Source organism: Macaca mulatta, chromosome 6 (assembly GCF_049350105.2).
Source record: "Macaca mulatta isolate MMU2019108-1 chromosome 6, T2T-MMU8v2.0, whole genome shotgun sequence".
Lineage (NCBI taxonomy): Eukaryota > Metazoa > Chordata > Mammalia > Primates > Cercopithecidae > Macaca > Macaca mulatta.
The window spans coordinates 87,440,941-87,461,921 of NC_133411.1; the positions used below are offsets into that span (position 1 = coordinate 87,440,941).

The 20,981-nt window shown below is 40.6% G+C and overlaps 1 protein-coding gene across 4 annotated transcripts in view; it reads left to right on the plus strand.

The window, feature by feature from the left end:
- RASGRF2 (Ras protein specific guanine nucleotide releasing factor 2) overlaps positions 1-20,981 on the plus strand; it is a 264,596-nt gene that overhangs the window by 156,515 nt on the left and 87,100 nt on the right. For all 4 annotated transcript variants that reach the window (XM_015140344.3, XM_015140347.3, XM_015140346.3 and 1 more), the window contains 2 exons: positions 2,172-2,297; positions 5,603-5,692. In XM_015140344.3, coding sequence (XP_014995830.1) covers positions 2,172-2,297; positions 5,603-5,692 — 216 coding nt within the window. The remainder of the gene's footprint in view (positions 1-2,171; positions 2,298-5,602; positions 5,693-20,981) is intronic.

Below are 20,981 nucleotides of genomic sequence, written 5' to 3' on the forward strand. Positions count from 1 at the left end.
CCCTCTGACTCAGTCCCTACATCTGCTCCAGGCTCATCCAACACTCACTAGTACCCTCCCTTCTTATTACCAGGTAGTTTCTATCTTCTTCAACCCCAGGTACTTCTACAAAACACAAATATCAGCCAGACTCAGATATCCAGATTCCACCCAGTGATGGGTTCTCAACAAAAAACAAACCAACAGCGGGCAAGAAAGGCGAGCCAAAGGGTCGCTCACTGTATTCAGACCCCATTACCCCCTCAGTGTTCACTTAGACCATGGCTGTGCAACTTAGCCACCTAAGTGTTGCTGCACAGCCCACAGCACTAGTGTCTGTTTCTGTGTTCTTAGTTTGAAAATTGCCTGCCTGTGGGCTGAAAGTGCTCCCGATTTTAGCATTTGTTTTGAGCCACATCTGCCCACTCGTCCTGCAGGCAAAGCTGTTTGCAAGGAGCCTGATCAGAAGTGAATATGCCAGAAGGAATTCTCCCCTCAGCCCCCAGTGCTGGCATGGTTTCTTCTCTCTGTAGGTGCCTGTTAGCTTACAGGATTCTTCTTTGCTTTCCTGTTCTTTCTTTTTTTTTTTTTTAATTATTATTATTATTTATTATTATTATTATTATTATTATACTTTAAGTTCTAGTGTACATGTGCATAATGTGCAGGTCTGTTACATATGTAAACTTGTGCCATGTTGGTGTGCTGCACCCATCAACTCGTCAGCACAGTCAGGTTCTGTCCAGCTTTCTCACTGGGAAATTTCCTGGGTTCAGTGTAATTGCTGTCTAATGATTTTCTCATTTTCCTGAGATGACTGAATGGTTGAATCAGATCAAGGACGTGCATTTCATATTCTGCTCATTCTTACAGAGCAGATGCCTTCCATTACTGAATTTTGGGGGAGTTATTTAGAAAATAATAAAACCGACAGCTAAGCACTGATTTTTTTTTGTCTGCATCTTGCATCGTTGCCAGCTTTACTGTAATTATGTCATTCAGAGAAAGATTCTAACCATTTCCTTTTCCTGGCCCCTTTGTGTTTAAAAAAGCAAAATTGTGGCCATATTTCTAAGCGGATAAGTCACATGCAAGTATAAAAATGGCCTTATATGAAGTCATTAGGGGTTTTTGAAAGTTTGCTGAGTGAAATCTTGAATGGAATGGCAAAGCAAAGTAGTTCTGCTGACAGGATTAATGTACAATTAGTAGAGGTGACACTAAGCTTTTATCAGTGGGAATTAATGAAAACCCAAGGAGAATGGAAGAATCGTTGGAAACTTATTACATTTTTGTGATATTTTTCTCTGAAAGCACATACACAAAGTTGTAGTCTTACGTGCTTAATGAATCAGTGGAAGGGGCGTAGAAACATCATTAGTAATGGTCTAACAGTGACCCTAAAATGATGTCTGTGTTATTCTTGGGATGTTAGCTGCAGCAAAGAAGCTCAAATGACCTTAAACCCTCCCAGTGGTTCATTTAAAAAGTTTTCACTTGCTTCCTGCTGATCTGTAGCTCTAGCTCAGAGATACCCAGTAGAATTTTCTGGGAGGATAGAAATACTCTATATCTGGGCTGTTCGATACGATAGCCACTAGCCACATGTGGCTGCTGAGCACTCAAAATGTGGCTAGTGCAAGTGGGAAGCCAAAATGATAATTTAACTTTAGTTAATATAAATTTACATAGCCACATTTGGGTAGTGCTGTCATTTTGAACAACATGGCTTTAGATCCCTGGGCCCCCGGAAATCCCTGGTGAGGGCCACATTGATAGAGATTCAAACTTTCTTTGGTTTAGGGGACAACACAGGCAAAGAACTTGTGAAGTTCTGGTTTGTAATCCCAATCTGATTTTTAACCTGAAAAAGTCATCTTTCCCCACTCCGAGAAAGCAAAAACATTTGGAAGGGCAGGGGATCCACCACATACCCCTGTTCGTTTTAATATCTGCTGCTTCATTCAACAGAAGGGGCTGGCCGGGGTCAGCCAGGCCCAACAGGGTCAAGACAGGGTTAGAGAAGATCCTTATTTAGATTTAGTGTCATCAGCACTTGACTTGATTTCATATTAAAGCCCTTTAATGAAATGCTTATTATCTGTAATGAACTTTTGTTTCCATGCATGATACTGACAAGAAGCTCTTGAATTCATGGCCTAGTTGTTAAAATTCATGATGTTTTCAAACAGCAGTCCTAGAGTCTGCACCGGCGGACCGAGCAGGAGTGGAAAGCTCCCCTGCAGCGGACACCACAGAACTTTCACCTTGCAGATCCCCCTCAACTCCCCGGCACCTCCGCTATCGCCAGCCTGGAGGTAAGAGCTCAAGAGGGACTCAGAAATAGAAACGTGAAAAATTATTTCTAGCTTCTGAACCTTTCCTTTGCCTGATTGTTTCACCGCCAAAATAATTTTTTTAGTCTCACTTATTGAAAATTAATTGGGAGCAAATATAGTCGGCCCTTTGTATCCGTAGGTTCCACATCTGTGGGTTTCGTATCTGCGAATTCAACCAACCACCCATCAAAAATATTTGGCAGAAGAATAAAGCTTCTGTACTGACCATGTACATACTTTTTTTGCTTGTCATTATTCCCTAAACATTATAGTGTGACAGCTATTTACATAGCATTTCCATTGTGTTAGTTACTATAAATAATCTACAGGTGATTTAAAATATACAGGAAGAGATGCATAGATTATATTCAAATACTACACGATTTTATATCAGGGACTTAAGCATCCATGGATTTTGGTATCTGAGGGAGATCCTAGAACCAATACCCCACAGGTAACAAGGGATGACCGTAATGTTACTGTAGGACCAAGTGGTGGAAAAATAAATGATTAGAGAAGATGTCATTAGTCTAACCAATATTTGTTTAGTTCCATCATTGCATTGCATTTTGTGAGGAGTAATGTGAATCAAAAGACTCTTCTTTAGATGTTGGCTAGCTGAAGAATCTCAGTGCTGGGTTTACCAAAATGTTCCCAGTTTCTGATATATTACCATGAGTCCCAATGTAGTCTATACGAGTGAACTCATCTAGGCATCACAATTTGGGGATACCTTGTTAATAATATTATTTCATCTAAAATAAGGTCCAGGTACATGGGACTCCAGTCATCATTCTTACTAGTGGCAGAAACTGGCATATGTATTTTGATATATAGTTAAGAAAATTGTACAGCATTACTCCATAATTTGTTTGAGAACACAATAAATGTCCTCTAATTGGAGAAAAAAAAATCAGAACAAAAGGTAGAAATATTTTAATTATCTCCCATTTTCCCCGCTGCTCAAATAAATATATCCAAATAACAGTTGTTTTGAAATGTTTGCTTTTCTCTTCTTAAGCCAATTATTTCAAGTCAGAACAGAAAATTACACAATTATGAAACCAGATTCACCCCAAGTAACCCAAATGAAAAGGCTTTTTTTTTTTTTTTTTTCCCGGAGACTGAGTCTTACTCTGTCGCCCAGGCTGGAGTGCAGTGGCGCAATCTCGGCTCACTGAAACCTCCGCTTCCTGGGTTCAAGTGATTCTCCTGCCTCAGGCTCCTGAGTAGCTAGGATTATAGCCGCGTGCCACCACGCCCAGCAGTTTTTGTAATTTTAGTAGAGATGGGTTTTCACTTTGTTGGCAAGGCTGGTCTCAAACTCCTGATTTGAGTGAATCCTCAGGTGATTCACCCTCCTTGGCCTCTCAAAGTGTTGAGATTACAGGCATGACCCACTGCGCCCAGTCTGTAGAGGCATTTTTGACTCTCACAGGCATGCTTCGAATAGGGCATTTTAGCAAAAGATAACGTATATGGCTCCAAATGGTTATCGGTGGCCTTGGCAACTTGGTAGAAGCTATTGTCATTGCCATGAGCTCTGAGAGCAACTAGGAGGGTCTGAGTCCGGCTGTTGTTAGAGATCTGCCTTCATGGATATTAGCACTTGGGGCTTTCAGTTATGGGTTACCCTGCCATTTGGGTGTTTCTGGTAAATGAAGGTGACAAATTAGACTTTCCTGGCTTGTCGTGGTACTACTATGGAATGAGCCAGATCTCTCTATTCTTCTTAGGGCTTTGATCAGTCCAGGTCTTGGCAACTCCCTTGACCATTGCCACATAGGACAGACCCCTTTGACTTCATTATAACCTGGAAGAGTTTGGGACCAAAACCTATGGAAGTAAGGCTCTACCAAGGCAAGAGTTAAATGCTGTTCAAGGTGTTACAATTATTAGAAGTCTACTTTATATTCTCTTTTCGTATGTTTATATTCACATATAAAATTTTTAATTCACATAAGGATTATTTGGAAATCCTCATCTTGTTTGTGGATTAACTAAGCCAAATCCTTTGTTTCTTCCCTGATATGACTAAATCATAGAGACACAGAAACATAGGAAGGAGGCCGAAACCTGTGATAATATGGAGGACCCAAACGAGGACAGCATCACATATTTCTATCTAGCTGAAATTTTGCCTGTGTGTCTGTCTACTTGCCACCTTGTTCCAAAATGCAATAAGGCTATTGTGGAAAGAGAAGGTAGAGCTGTTTTATGCGTTTGTGCTTGGGCACATTAAGCAGCTCTTTGCTTCCCCTCTCATGTGTGTATTTATTTTAGGCATGATTGTGAAACATTAGGGCCAAACTAATAAAAGCCCTTCAGGTCAAAATCACAGTGGACTGTTTTCACTAAAAGCCTGAGCGAGGAGAAGCAGCGAGCTTGGCACCAGCACTGCCAAACGCTGTGTGTGCAGTCCGAGGAGTAAAAGGGACTGCAAGGTTGCTCAATACATCCTTTTGATTTTAAAAGGGCCACATTTGAACCATCTGTACTGTTAAGGGCGTTCTGAGAAGGAAATTCTATCAGAAGGAAATTCTCTCAGTAACATGATGTGGTATCTTTCTTAAGAATTTTTTTTTATTAAGATATAGTTTACATATCATAAAATTTACCTTTTTAAAGTATATTGTTCAGTCTTTTTTTATTTAATATATGTTCACAAGGTCAGGCAGCCATAACCACTACTTAATTCTAGAACATTTTCATCACCCAAAAAGAAACCCTATACATATCAGCCATTCTATACTCATTAGCAGTCACTCTCCATTCCCCCTCCAACCCCAGCAGCCCTAGGCAACCACTAATCTTACTTTCTCCCTCTATGGATTCGCCTCTGCTGGACATTTAACATAAAGGGAATCATATAATATGTGACCTTTTATGATTGGCTTCTTCTTTAACTTGGCATGTCTTCCAAGTTTATCCATGTTCTAGCATGTATTGGAACTTCATTCCTTTTTGTGGCTGAATAATATTCCCTTGTATTTATTTGTTCATCAATTGGTGGACATTTGTCTCTACTTTTTGGCTACTATGAGCAATGCTGCTATGAATATTCACGTACACGTTTGTGTGTAGATGTATGCTTTCGTTTCTCTTGGTTATAGCCCCAGGGTGGAATTCCTGATGTGCAATCTTGTTATTTGCCCGTTAACAGAGATAATACAGGTCATTTGGCCCAGTCCTTCATCCGGTGCAGGAATAAAAATGATGATTTTCGTTGTAGAATATTATCCATTTGCCTCACCATTCCATTTCCTTTATTTTCAAATAACCAGGACAGACGGCGGACAATGCCCACTGCTCTGTTTCACCGGCTTCTGCTTTTGCAATAGCCACAGCTGCAGCAGGACATGGGAGTCCACCAGGTGAGTAGGGGAGCAGCTATGTACAGATAGGTGACCATTTATATGAAGTCAGTGGCCCATGTTTGCCAGTGTCTTGATGAGACACTTGTCTGCTCTCACACTGGAATCCCAGGACCTTGGGAAGCCGAAGCAGAAGGATTGCTTGAGACCAGTAATTTGAGACTAGCCAGGGCAACATAGAGACCCCATCGCTATAAAAAAATTTTAAAATTAGCTGGGCATGGCTTTGCATGCCTGTAGTCCCAGTTACTCAAGAGGCTGAGGCAGAAAAATCGCTTGAGGTCAGGAGGTTGAGGCTAGAGTGAGCTGTGATCACACTACTGCACTCCAGCCAGGGTGATAAAGTGAGACCCTATCTCAACAAAACAAAACAAAATAAAATAATAATAAGAGAATGCACATTCCTAGCTCTTTCTGAGTCAGTGTTTCTGGGAAGAGACTGTCTTTTAAATAAGCATCTTCAGAAACCTCCTTATTTGGCCAGGCACAGTGGCTCACGCCGGTAATCCTAGCACTTTGGGAGGCCGAGGCAGGAAGATCACCTGAGGTCAGGAGTTCAAGACCAGCCTGGCCCACATGGTGAAATCCTGTCTCTACTAAGAATACAAAAATTAGCTGGGCATGGTGTCATGTGTCTGTAATTCCAGCTACTCAGGAGGCTGAGGCAGGAGAATCGTTTGAACCTGGGAGGCAGAGGTTGCACTAAGCCAAGATTGCGCCACTGCACTCCAGCCTGTGTGACAGAGCGAGACTCCGTCTCAAAAAAAAGAAAAGAAAAAAAAAAAAGAAATCCCACCATTTGCAACAATATGGATGAACCTGAAGGACATTATGTTACCTGAAATAAGCCAGGCACAGAAAGGCAGATACTGCATGATCTCACTTACATACGGAATCTAAAACGTCAAACTCATAGAAGTAGAAGGTAGTAGACTGGTGGTTACCAGGGGCTGGTGGGGAGGAAGGGAAGTGGGAAGCTGTTTGGTCAAAGGATAAAAGGTTCAGTTACACAGGAAGAATAAGTTCTAGAGATCAGTTGTACAGCATGGTGACTAGTTAAAAATGTACCGCATACTTGAAAATTGTTAAGAGAGTAGATTTCAGATGCTCTCCCACAAAAAAATGGTAAGTGAGGTAACAGATGTTACTTAGCTTGACTCAACCATTCTTCAATATATACGTGCATCAAAACATCACATTGTACCCTGTAAGCATATACAATAAAAAATAATCAAATGAATAAGCATAAGCTCCTTCAGGTGAGTCATTCAGGCGGTCTGTGGGTTACAGCTCTGAGAAATTCTTTATCAGAGAAGGCTGTTATTCCTCCTGTGTTGTTTGACAGAGTTCTTCACCCTTTATAACTCAATTACTGAGAACACGTTTCCATTTTAATTGAGTACAATGCTAAAAGCATATGCAAGGTGGGAGGGAGGGCTTGTGGAGTGCGGGGAGCAGATGCGGGGGGCAGCAATTGCTTTAGCTGACTCATAATTCATTTCCAGTAGCTCCACGATTCTTTCTGAGATGCTGTCAGTTAATTTTCAGGGTAAAGAAAAAGTACTTAAAATAAAAGCACGGTATTTTAATAGATAAATATTATATTCATTATCTCTTTCCTCTTCTCTCACATGCAAGGAGGATATTATGTTGAAATAAATCTGTAAGTGGTTTCAGGATGGGCATGGTGGCTTACGCCGGTAATCCTAGCACTCTGGGAGGCCAAGGCAGGCAGATCACCCAAGGTCAGGAGTTCAAGACCAGCCTGGCCAACATGATGAATCCCCATCTTTACTAAAAGTACAAAAATCAGCTGGGCGTGGTGGCGCACGCCTGTAATCCCAGCTACTTGGGAGGCTGAGGCAGGAGAATCGCTTGAACCTGGGAGGTGGAGTCTGCAGCGAGCCGAGATCATGCCATTGCACTCCAGCCTGGATGACAGAGTGAGACTCCATCTCAAAAGTAAATAAGTAAATAAATAAATAATAAATCTTTAAGTGGTTTAAATAGCCTTGTTGCTGTGTCTTCACCTAAACTAAACTTATGGGCTCCAATCATCATGATTTGTAGAAACATGAGAGATGGCATATTTTGCTAATTAGCCATTTTTCACCTTTGTGGTAACAAAGGAGTCCTTTCCAAAGATTCTGAACCAATATTCACAATAGTAACTAGTAGATATTATCAGTATGATTTTTTTTTTTTCCAAATTGAGGACCAAAAAGAGATGTTCTGTAATGGACATTAACTACCATAGTGACTTTTATATATATATTTCTCTAAATAAACATTTTGCAGATTGACCACATTCTGTTTCTTCAGCGTTTTGCCATACATGCTTCACTGGAGACATGGTCAGGCAAATTGGGATGTGCTTTGCCCCAAATATTCTTAAAACCTTTCCCCAAGAGTCCCATCAGAATAATACAAAGCAGCCTATAATGGTCAAAATAGCAATCTTGTCGATACAGTTGGCTTCTATGATTGATTACATTCTGTAACAGTGAACATTTGGGGGGAAATAAGGGAGACTTTGCTAGGCTTTCAGCAGAGTTGTTGTCCATTGTGATTTACTAAGACCTTCTCCTGTCTTCTGTTCTTACGAGCTAGCCTGCCTTTGAAAAAGTGAAGGACAAGAGCATCTCACAGATTTCCTAATTTACATATGGTTTGTGAGGGAAAATTAATTTGGAGTTTATTTGAGATGAGCCCATTCCCTATTTGCTGGAGGGTAGGGGGAGGTCCTTTTTTCACCTGAGATTGCAATGAAGATTGAATCATTCGAATGTGCTTTAGAGAATGGTTTTCTGACTAGCTTTCCCAGGCATATTGGGCCAGAAGGAAAAAGTGACCAAAACAGCCAGCTCTTTCTCCCTTTTTGAAAGCCTGCTGCTTTTCTGTTGCCTTTTTTCCTACTTCTCTCCTGCAGCTCAAATAGTCTTAGGAAGAAAACCTTCTTCAGCGAGCTGGCTTCTGGTGGTGCTTTCTGAGGAGGGCAGCACGGACTTGCTAACAGACTCAGTCAATGTTGCCAGGTGTTAGTGAGCCTGCACCCTGCATGAGCAGACTGCTCTTTTATGACAGTGCTGTTGATGTTGCCTATCATGCAGTCTGAAGCCACATGATTTGATTTTAGAAGTAGAGGCAATAAGGGATTGGATTCAACAGTGCCCATGGCTCTGCTGTGAAGGCAGCAAGTTGCACAGGGGTCAGTTTCAATGGCTAGTGGCGGTAAGAAAGGGGGTCTCTTTTGGAGTGGAGACCAGTGCACTCTTGGGGCTCAGTTACTCAGAGGAATTGGTCCCTTAGCAGATTTCACCTGCCTGGGAGAACTGGGCAGAGAGCAGAAGGTTGTAATCAGAGCAGATACAGGGAAGGGCTAAGAAGATAATCTGGATTTATTGGCTAGCCAGGGAGAGCATGGCATTGCCCGGGGAGGGCTAGACCTAGATACCTGGACAGGTGTTCAAAGGAAGAGAGTGCTGGATAAGAGTCAACTCCCAAACAGACTTTTTATCTCCTCTGGGAATCAGGAATTGCCAGCCTAGATGCATCCAGAACCTGGTGAGTTGCAAAGGCAAAGCAGAAGAAAGATTGCATAGACAACTAAACACCCCATGCTTTCATCTGTCTCTGCAGGCTTCCTGTCTGCTTATTTGGCTGTGATACAGATAGACTTGGGGATGCAGCTCTGCTGTGTCCTGGCTCGTAACAGGAAACAAGGTATAGCCCAGTCAACCCTGAGGTCTGCAGAGTGGGTTTCCATGTTTCAGGTTCCTCTGCAGATTCCCTCTTGCTTTAATACTCTCCCAGCCCTTCCCCTGATCCCATCTCCATAAAAATATCTGGCACCTCTGGGTTATTAATTATTATGTTCTCAAACATTAACTCTAGGCATTTGTATATTAAACCATCTCTTTAAGTTGCTTAGAAAAATTTCTTACTGTGTTAAAAGGAATTTCAAATGCAATAAAAGGGAGGACAGCAATTTTTTTATTTGCAAGGAGGTCAAGACAAGATGTTCCTGCCTGACCCCAGAGGCAAAGAAAACTGATTTTATTTGTGGATGGTGCCCTGTGATCTGTTTGGGATTGCCTGCCCAGCTGCTGGGGTCTCAGCCTGCCTAATTTCCACATGTACTGGAAAAGCCTGGTTTTCAATCTTTTTGGGGGGAACGTGGGGACAGAATCTCGCTTTATCACCCAGGCTGGAGTGCAGTGGCGTGATCTTGGCTCACTGAAACCTTCGCCTCCCAGGTTCAAGTGATTCTCCTGTCTCAGCCTCCCAAGTAGCTGGGACTACAGGTGTGTGCCACCACTCCCAGCTAATTTTTGTATTTTTAGTAGAGATGTGGTTTCACCATGTTGGCCATGCTGGTTTTGAACTCCTGGTTTTGAACTCCTGGTTTTCCAAGCCTCCTGTCTACCTTGGTCTTCCAAAGTGCGAGGATTACAGGTGTGAGCCACTGCACCTGGCCTCAATCTCTTTTTCTTCCTTTTTTTTTTTTTTTTTTAATTAATGAATCAATGACTTAAAAAAAAAATCTACAGCCTTCCCTTCCCAAAATTGGATGAGTCTCTTCCTTCCATGTCATGCTCCCTTTGTTTACCTGAGTCAGCGCTATCCAGAGAACCCATATCCTGCCCCTCAAAACTCAAGATTTGGATTTTATGCTTTCTGTGAATGTGGTAATGCTTCAGGGAATTTTTAATGGATTTTTATGTAGACCCATAGGTGATACCCAGGATTGTAGTGTTGTGCTTTCACTGTTACTTCTGTCTCTGTTTATAGTGTTTCTCTGACAAACACATCACAGGAATGCAGCTTTTAGCAGCATTATTGTCTCATGTTTCCTGATTAATTGCAACTCCCTACCAAAACTTTCTATCCTTGCTTTATTTTTTTTCCTCGACACTTATCACTATTTGACATACTATTTGTTTTACTAATTTATCTTGCTTTATTATCCATTTCTCCAATAAAATGTAAGATCCACGAGGGCAGAGATTTTTATCTATTTTATATACTGTAGTATCCCTGAAATCTAGAGTAGTATTGTACATGTAGTAAATGATTCATAAATGCTTCATGAATTAATGAATCAATGACTGAATCTTCATACTTGCAATAGGGAATATTCAGTGCAGAAAAGAAAAAACTGTACTGTCCATATATTTTTATAGTGCTGTGATGTTTTTAAATTGTTTGTTGTTGTTGTCATTGTTGTTATTTCTAGGGCAAAAGAGTTTTGTCTTATTTCTCCGACTGACCTGGGGAAGTGATATCAGTCTCTTCAAGTCAGCAAGCAGGTTTTGCGTGTCTTGGGTGTTTAGTATCACTTTTTTGGATACCCACAACTCTGAGCTGAGCACCCGGTAGACTTGTAAATAAGCCTCATTGTCTTGGTATTCATTTGATGTAAGACTTTTCCTCGCACTCATGATTGGAAAGTCCTTGAGATATGCCTGGACCTGAGGCCTAAGGTCACCCTAAATGTTTGCTGCCAATCAGAATGCAAGCACTAACTAAACTGTTAAAGCTTCATACTGTGATATTAATAAGAATTGGTTTTGTGTTGCACTCATACCCACAGAACCAGGCTTTTCTTTCTCTCCAATAGAGATACCATCATTGATCTACAAATTAGGCCCAGTTACAGATGGATCCTGAATTTGTAGGCCTGATGTTTATGCAATTTGGGGAAACACATTTCAAGGAAAATAATATAAAATTATAAATATAAACCTTTAGGGCACCTCCCAGGGCTTTGGAAGAGGCCCATAGAAATCGAGAAGGCCTAAAGCTTAAGCTTTCTTGACTTCCTGATAAATCTGCTTTTGAGTCCAATCCAGAAAATTCTTAGAATCACAACAGCTACAGGAAATTTTGTATGCTGGGGAGTGAGGGTGGGGGCATCAGTGATTGTCAATGAGTCATTAGCCATCTTTCTTCTAAGTTAGCCCAGAGTCAGGTGGTATAAGGAAAAAAAGCAGAGGATGGCATCAATTAAATATGAACAGTTGACCAGGTGTTAATATGCACACTCTTCTGGTGACAAGTTGGATTAGCTGGTAGTGGTGAGTAGAGCAGAATGATGTATGTATTGCCACCCTGATTTCCTTCCCCAGTGTCAAATAAGCCTCTCCTTCCATAGGGCTTTAACTCTATACAGGATAGGACTGAAACAAAGGATGGTTGATGGTGTTCTTGTGTGCCACCACACTGATTGAAATGTATTTGCAGGCACCTGCTCAAATTTAAGAGCTCTGCATAAAGTGGAAATATAAATGTGTGCATTTCAAATGGCTGCTGATACAGGGAATCTGCAGGTGCAGTTTGGATATAGTTATGATATGAATAGAAATGCAAATTCAATGAATAAATGTATCAGAGCACATCATTGCACTTACTATACACCTGAAGTTGTAGGATTAATTATAGAGTTTATGAAATGATATAAAATGCAGTATGAAAGTGTGAGGTGGGTTATTTTTATGAGAGTAGAAATCATGGCAGTGGAGGTACTATAAGCAACTCCTGATTATCTGTGAGCAGATTATATGTTTTACTGTTCTATGCAAGTCAAAGTAAATTAACAAAGTAGAGGAATGGTTGAATGCACTTACAGGAAAATTAGTGTCACTGTTACAATTGCTTAGGTAAGCAGTGAGTCTTTTACTGGTGGTTACCTGGTACTTGTAAAGTAGATAATTCATAATCTGTTTTATCTTCTGTAAAACCAGTCATGGCATGTATAGTAGATCTGAGGGTGATGTGAGTTGGGCTTGGATCGGTTTGTTAAAACACTGATATCTGGTCCCACACCTAAAGATTCTGAGTTGATTGATCTGGGGTACATTGTGGGATTAAGGAATTTTTTAAGTTCCCCAGGTGATACTAATGTGAAGCCAAGTAGGAAATGCTTGTGTGTGTGTGTGTGTGTGTGTGTGTGTGTATGTTACTGAGGTGATGTCAGTTAAGGGTAAAACTTTGGATGTTTCCAAATTTCACCATAGATTTGGATGTAGATGGATTTAATGATTATTTGATTAATTCAGCAGAAGAATGTGGTTAAAACAGTTGTGTAATTTTAACCCACACCCTCAGGCAATTTAGGAAGTATGTCTGGATTTCATTCTACAGTCTAGTATTAATTTACATATTGAGTGTTTTAGGTGTAGATATGGTAGGTGGGCTGGATGTGAGGAGTGCTAGACTGAGTCCTGTGTGTGTCACCTTGGACGGTTTCTCTCTGGGCCTGTTGTTTCATGATGGAAGCCTGAGAGCTCAGCTGGTGCACTTGCTGTCCACATGTGATCTCAGCCTGTAGCGTCAGCATAACCTGGGAACTTACTGGAAAAATAAATTCTTGGGCCACACATCATTCCTACTGAATCAGCATTTCTGAGGGTGGGACACAGCATCTGTCTTTTACAGACTCTTTAGCTGATTCTGATACATACTGAAGTTTGAGAAGCAGTGAACTAGTATAATGTCCAAGCTGCCTTCCCTATTTAAAAATCTGACTCCATATTACTTGTAGTAGACTATATAGTAGATGAAGAACCTAAATTTGAATCTCTTTCCAAACATTAAGTACAACTCAACCTTTATCTTTTGGTAGTTTTTGCACAGTATGCATAATTGATGTTGTTCCAAGTTGTACATTTAAATTCTCACTTTTCTTCATCATTTAAAATATGGAAGGTTGCCTAGAGTTCTGCATCATGTTAGAAAATCTTTTTATCTCGAAGTAATAAAAACTGTTGTAGTAATTTCTCTCTAATTATACTTTTATAACAGCTTTATTGAGCTATAATTCACATACCATACAATTCACCTATTTAAAGCCTACAGTTCAAGCTGGGTGTGATGGCTCATGCCTGTAATCCCAACATTTTGGGAGGCCGAGGCAGGAGGATTGCTTGAGCCCAGGAGTTCAAGACCCACCTGGGCAACATAGTAAGACCCCATTTATAAAAAAAAAAAAAAAATAGCTGCACATGGTGGCACACGCCTGTAGTCCCAGCTACTTGGGAGGCTAAGGTAGGAGGATCTTTTGGGCCTGGGAGGTGGAGGCTGCAGTGAGTCATGATCATGCTCCATTTCAGCCTGGGCAACAGAGTAAGACCACGTGTCTAAAAAAATAAAAATAAATAAATAAATAATAAATTAAAAAGTCTACAGTTCCATGGATTTTAATATATTCCCAGAGTTGGGCAACAGTCACAATACATTTTAGAACATTTCCCCAAGCCCTTTAGCTGTTACCAGTCACTCCCTATTTGTCTCTTCCTCTAGCCCTTTGCAACTGCTAATCTCTTTTCTGTCTCTATAAACTTATTTATTCTCAATATTTAATATAAATGGAACTATTCATACAACATATGCCCTTTTGTGACTGACTTCTTTTACTAGCATGTTTTTGAGGTTCAGCCATTTTTGTAGCATGCATCAGTCACTTAATCCTTTTTACTGTGGAATAGTATTCTATTTTATGGATATACCACATTTTATTTATCCATTCATGAGTTAATGGACATTGGGGTTATTCCTCCTTTTCAGCTGCTGTGAATGATGCTGCTGTCAATGTTCATGTACAAATTTTTGTGTGTATGTTTGTTTGCATTTATGTGAGTACATACCTAGGGGTAGATTTGCTAGGTTGTGTGATAAGATTATGTTTAACTGCTTAATAAACCGTCAAATTGTTTTTGAAAGTAGCTATACAATTTTGCATTTCCATCAGCAGTGTAATTGAGTTCCATTTTCTCCATATAACAGAGTAGTCCCAATTCTTCCCTTGTAATATTACTGTGATTTATTTTATTTATTCATATCCTATAATCATCCAATATGTTGTTATTATTAATATTAATATTTTGAGATGGAGTCTCACTCTGTCGCCCAGGCTGGAATGCAGTGGTGCGATCTTGGCTCACTGCAAACTCCACCTCCTGGGTTCAGGCAATTCTCCCTGCCTCAGCCTTCCGACTATTATTACTTTAGGCAAAGTTATCTTCTAGATCATTTAAAAAGAAGGAAAACAAAAGAGTTTCCTTTATCTTCATTTTTTCCTTCTTTTGTTTATATAGATCCAAGTTTCTGACCTATATCATTTTCCTCTGCCTGAAGAACTTCTTTTAACATTTCTGGCAGGACAGGTCTGCCAGCAATGAATTCCTCCAGTTTTTATTTGCCTGAGAAAGTCTTTATTTCTCCTTCACTTTTAAAGCATAATTTCACTGAACATAGAACTCTAGCTTGGTGGTTTTTTTCTTTCAACACTTTAAATATTTCACTCCACTCTCTTCTTGCTTGCCTGGTTTCTGATGTGATGTTGTCATTCGTGTCCTTGTTCCTCTGTTGGTAAGTGTTTATTTCAAGAACTTCTCTTTATCTTTGGTTTGCTGCAGTTTGAATACGATACGCCTTGATGTGGTTATCTTGGTATTTATTCTGCTTGGTGTTCTCTGAGCTTCCTGGATCTGGGTTTCATGTCTGTTATTAATTTTGGAAAGTTCTTGCCATTATTAATGCAAATATTTCTTTGACTCAGTTCTTCAGTACTCCAATTACTTGTTTGTTATACCCTTTGAAATTGTCCCACAGTTCTTGTATGTGCTCTTCTGTTTGGTTTTTACCCCCTTTCCTTTTTCTCTTTGTGCTTCAGTTTGGAAATTTTCATTGGCCTCTCTTCAAGGTCACTGTTCTTCCCTCAGCTATGTTGAGTCTACCGATGAATCAGATAAAGGCATTCTTCATTTCCGTGTCTGTGTTTTTTAGGTCTAGCATTTTCCTTTGAGTCTTAGTTTCTATTTACCTCTTTACATTATCCATCTGAACTTGCATATTGTCTACTTTCTCCATTAGAACCCTTAACATATTATAGATATTTCCCTACTTATGATGGCTCAACTTACAACTTTTTGACTTTATGATGGTGTGAAACTGATGCACTTTAATTAGAAACTGTGCTTTAAGTATGCATACAACCATTCTGTTTTTCACCTTCAGTATAGTATTCAACAAATTATATGAGATATTCTACATTTTATTGTAAAATGGGCTTTGTGTTAGATGATTTTGCCCAACTGTAGACTACTGTTCTGAGCACATTTAAGGTAGGCTAGGCTAAGCTATCATGTTTGGTAGCTTAGATATATTAAATGCATTTTTGACTTATACTACTTTTCATTTAAGATGGGTTTATTGGGATGTAACTCAGTCATAAGTTGAAGAGCATCTGAAATCATAGTTATTTTAAATTGACTGTCTAATAATTCCGAGGTCTTTGTCATATCTAAGTCTGATTCTGATGCTTGCTTTGTATCTGTTATGGGCTGCACTGTGTCCCCACTAACTGTATATTTACCATTACCCTAGAATATGACTGTAGTTGAAGATAGGGTCTTTAAAGAGGTCATTAAGGTTAAATTAGGTCATATGGGTGAACCCTATAAGGAGGCTACTGGGACATACACATAGACTAAGGCGTGACCATGTGAAGACACAGGAAGAAGACAGCCACCTACAAGCCAAAGAGAGAGGCTCAGAAGAAACCAAACACACTCACTCCGAGATCTGGACTTCTAGTCGCCACAACTATGAGAAAATACATTTATTTAGGCCACCATTTCTGTGGCGTTTTATTATGGCAGCCTGGATAAATTACTAAAGTCTCTTGAGACTGTTTCTTCTTGCCTTTTGGCATGCCTTGTAATTTTTGTTGAGACCCAGACAGGTTATATCAGATAATAGAGACTGAGATAGATAGGCCTTTAAGTGTGAAGATATAGGTTATCTGGCTAGAATTTGGGTTGTGCTTGATGTTTGCTTAGGAACCAAAGGCTTCAAATTCCTTCAATGCCCTTTTTGTTTTCCCTCATGAATTGGGCTTCCCTAAGTACTCCTTCTCAGAGAGAATCTATGTTTTCAAGCTCTTTCTGCTGTAATCTGTTATCCTACTGAGTCTCTGTTAGGGTGGGGTGATGGTGGGGAAGGAGAGTCTTCTATATCTTCCAATGAAACCTTACTGTTTTAATGGATTGGTACCTCAAAGCTGTGACCCTTACAAACGTTTCTCCAGTGATAGAGCTTCTTTTCCCACTGCCCCCTACTTCCCTGGCTGCCACATTCCCAATTTCTTTCCTTGAATCCCTGACCCCTGTAGACTATATTATTTTCCCCATAGCTAGGAAGAAGGCAAGAGGGGACTGGAATGGGAACAATGTCTTTTTCCAAGTGGGATAAGGCTTAGGCAAAGCCTTTTTCCTTGAAGAGCTGACCTTCATTGTGGAGAAGGCCCTGGGCATGTTTCCAGTGTTACTCTTCCCCTCTCCCTGCAAGAGCCATGAAGAGATCTTTCTCCAGTGTTTACTGGGAGGACTTGGTGTGATTCCTGGAAGTAAAGTCCCCAAATGTGTGGCCGCCCTCCTAAGAATGTGGTTCTCAAGAGCATCTCACTGTCATGCTGGTCCACACTCAACCTCCAGCAGTTCATCAATACAACCATTCAAGTACTGCCACCAGCTCATGGCTCCAGCGACTTCTGCTCCAGGTAGGCAGATCTGTGTCTCTCTGGATGTGCTTGGTTTTCTTTCCAGAGTTTGTGATGACCATTTCCCTTGAAACCTCAATTTTCTGGTATGTCCAAGAAAAGTTGTTGATTTTCAGGCTATTTCATTCTTCTTGTGTTATGGATGGATGTGATAACTTCTAAGTTCTTTATGTGTCAGAGCTAAAACTCAGATTCTCAATTTGGTGGGATCTTTATTGTGATCTCAATTTTGTAGGTCAAATTGGGGAGAAATGCACATCGTAACAATACTCAAACTTTCAATCCATTAACTAGGAATGTCCCTTCATTTACTGAGAGCTTCTCTCACTTCTGTCGGCGATATTTTATATTTTTTAGCATACAAATCTTGCGTTTGTTTTGTTGCACTTGTTCTTAAGTATTTGACTCTTTTTGGTGTTATTGTGAATAGAATTGTTTCCTTTTATTTTTAGATAGTTTGTTGCTAATATTTAGAAATACAATTGATTTTTCTAGATTGTCTTGTTTTCTACAACTTTGCTAAATTCATTTATTAGTTCTACTAGGTTTGTTTTCGAAGATTCTTTAGGATTCTCTACATATAGAATCTTTTCTTCTGTGAATAAAGATAGTTTTATTTCTTCATTTCCAATCTGTATGCCTTTCATTTTCTTTCTTTTCTTTTCTTTTCTTTCTTCTTTTAAAACGGAGTCTCGCTCTGTCGTGTCCAGGCTGGAGTACAGTGATGGGATCTCAGCTCACTGCAACCTCTGCCTGCCGGGTTCAAGTGATTAGCCTGCCTCAGTCTCCCAGATAGCTGGGATTATAGGCACCTGCCACCACACCTGGCTCACTTTTTGTGTTTTTAGTAAAGACAGGGTTTCACCATATTAGCCAGTCTGTTCTTTCTTGCTTATTGCACTGACTAGACAGCCTATGTTTTGAATTGCAAGCACTTCTTTCAAGTCCTTGTCAAGCATGGGAACTATACACTGCTGATGATATAGTTGGTGCTCATGTTTTACAGTAATAAATATAATGATGTAAACATACAATCAGCTCACAAAAAGCACCTATCAAAATAATCCCACAAAGCTCTTTCTGTACACATCCCATTGGAATTCAGACTTTTTTTATTTTTTGAGAGATAGAGTCCTGCTCTGTCACCCAGGCTGTCGTGGAGTACAGTGACACAATCATGGCTCACTGCAGCCTTGAATTCCTGGACTCAGGTGATCCTTCCACCTAAGCCTCTTGAGTGGCTGGTACTATAGTTATGCACCACTACATCTGGCTAATGTAGAGATGAGGTATCTCCACGTTGCCCAGGCTGGTCTCCAACTCCCGTCTTTAAGTGATCCTCCTGCCTCGGCCTCCCAAAATGCTGGGATTACAAGTGTTAGCCACTGTGCCTGGCTGGAACCTGACTTTGAAACTAGATTAGCTGTACCTTAATAGGCCTTGTTCAGAATCACTGGGTAATTTCTAAATAAAAGCATCCAGGGATACTTTTTTCATTCAGTTGTTCTTTCACGCCACTCTTCAAAAGATTCAGAACACCTTTTTGTTTTTTCCTACTGGAAGGTAGCCTAGTTTGTGACACATTTCCTATTGTTTTTTCCAAAATATATTAAAAATATTTAAACATTATTTCACTAAAGACCAGTACTTTAACAGTGGTTCCAAGTCCTATTTTTAAACCCACACACACATGCACACACTCATACTCATGCACATTGTGCTTGGAATTAGAATTGTGGAACTGCAAAGCTGTGGTTTTCACTGGTGTGAGTATACCCCTGAGCCTGCAAAGCAGCTAGAATGCTCATGGCAGGTGGGCTTTGCATTCTCCTCCTGGAAACATGCCACACAGCAAGCTAGATCACAGAGATATCCTTGCCGTGCTTTCCAAGCGGACCCAAATCCTGTTCCAGCTGGCCTGTCCACCTTCTTCCCTGATGGTGCTGCACTGCCAAGTTCCCTTTCTTTGCATTTTCCCTTCCCCGGCTCCCTGCAGACTGCTCTCTTCTATTACTGTCTCTTCTCAGCGAAGGTACAATGTAGTTGATTGTGCCTCACATGGCTTAATTGCTGCTTGATTCCATTACTGTTTCATCCATGTCAGGGCCAGGCGAGTAACCTAAGTAGGGATGGAGAGGTGCTGCCGTGTTTGAAGGACACAGCCACTGCCCAGCCCCTGCAGACTGTTGCCATGAGGGGCTGCAGGACAAGGACTGTCAGATGTGTTTTCTCTGCGTTTTTTGTTTTTTTTTTTTTTCAGCCAGAAATCTTGATATTTATGTGAAATTTTCTGTTTTGAAATGTTGGAAGTGAATTCACACTCTTTAAAAATACTGTCCAGGCCAAACATAATACTTCCATGGGCCACATTTGGCTGTGAGCCACCAGTGTGCGACCTCAGATTTACTGTAATCACTTACAGCTGGAGTTGTAGGTTGATACAGCTAAGATTTCCAGAGACACTCCTAAATATTAGCAGTAAACTCCTGAATCTCTTTGGCGCCACCCCCTTGTATCTTGTATTCCTTACTGGGCAATTTTACAGAAAGTTGATCTCTTCTGGTGCACTCTGCTTGACCACATTCACTTTCAGAGGGTAATCTTATCTCAAAGGTCTGAGCCTGGAAGGGGCACAGTGGGGACCATCTTTCTTCATCTCATGTTATAGATTCCGAAGCAAGTGTGGCATCTGGAGTGGTGATGGGTCTTGCCCAGGTTCTCACAGTTACTAAGAATGAGACTCAGACCTATCCACTACTAAACTGCTGCTTTCTTTGCCCTGATATAGCCTCTAATCCATATTAACTTCAAAAACAGCAAGAGCTTGGGAAGCTTGAATTCCTTCATTTTGTTATTAGCTCTTGCTTCTGCCTTTCTCTGCAGCATATCCATTTCTTTCCATCTTTTTCCCACCTCTGTATCCACCTAGCATTCCCCTAAGTGACAGATACAGCAGTTTGAGGACTCCAGACTGGAGATGAGCCTGGGGGAAATTAGTAGTCTGTGGATGGGTTCTTAGTTGACCAGCAGTTAGCACTGAAGGATCTGTAATTTCATTCACAGCATTGCAGAAATCAGGGCCTTAGTACAATGATATGATCTGGTTAGAGGAGGCACATATTTCTGTATTGAGAATTGGATTACATTTGCAGTGAGATATTGATTACTGTAAATTAAGTTGATGTCACATATATACCCTGCTGTCTACAGTCTCTCAGGATTTGTGAGAACACTCAGCACTGTTTAAATAGCTTAACGGCACGGATAAACTTATACGAAGGGCACAGAATCTGGGCTTTTCCCAGGGACTAGATTACAAGCTAAAATGTAAATTTCAGGCAGGAATTACAAATCAATTTTCTGTTTCAAAATCAGAAGCTTAATATCATGTAGATGTTTTACTGCATTGATTTCCAATGGTGTGTGGATGGGGTAGAATAAGAACAGCCAGGGCCTTCCTCAAAATATACCTGTGCCCCTGGGGATTCTGAGTGGCCTCCCAGAGGCAAGCAGTCCAGAAGAGCAATGTTACTGACGGCAATGTGCTGCACATGTGAATGGTACGAAAACAGACAGAAGGCTAAAAACATCACTGTTCTGCTATCTGCCAGCCCTAAAAAGAACTATGCTCACTTTCTGAATGCAATTCTCTATCTTCTGGTTAGTCAGGGGATGATGGGAAGCAGGCTGCCTGTGTAACCTGTTTTAGCAACGACATTCAGAAGTCTG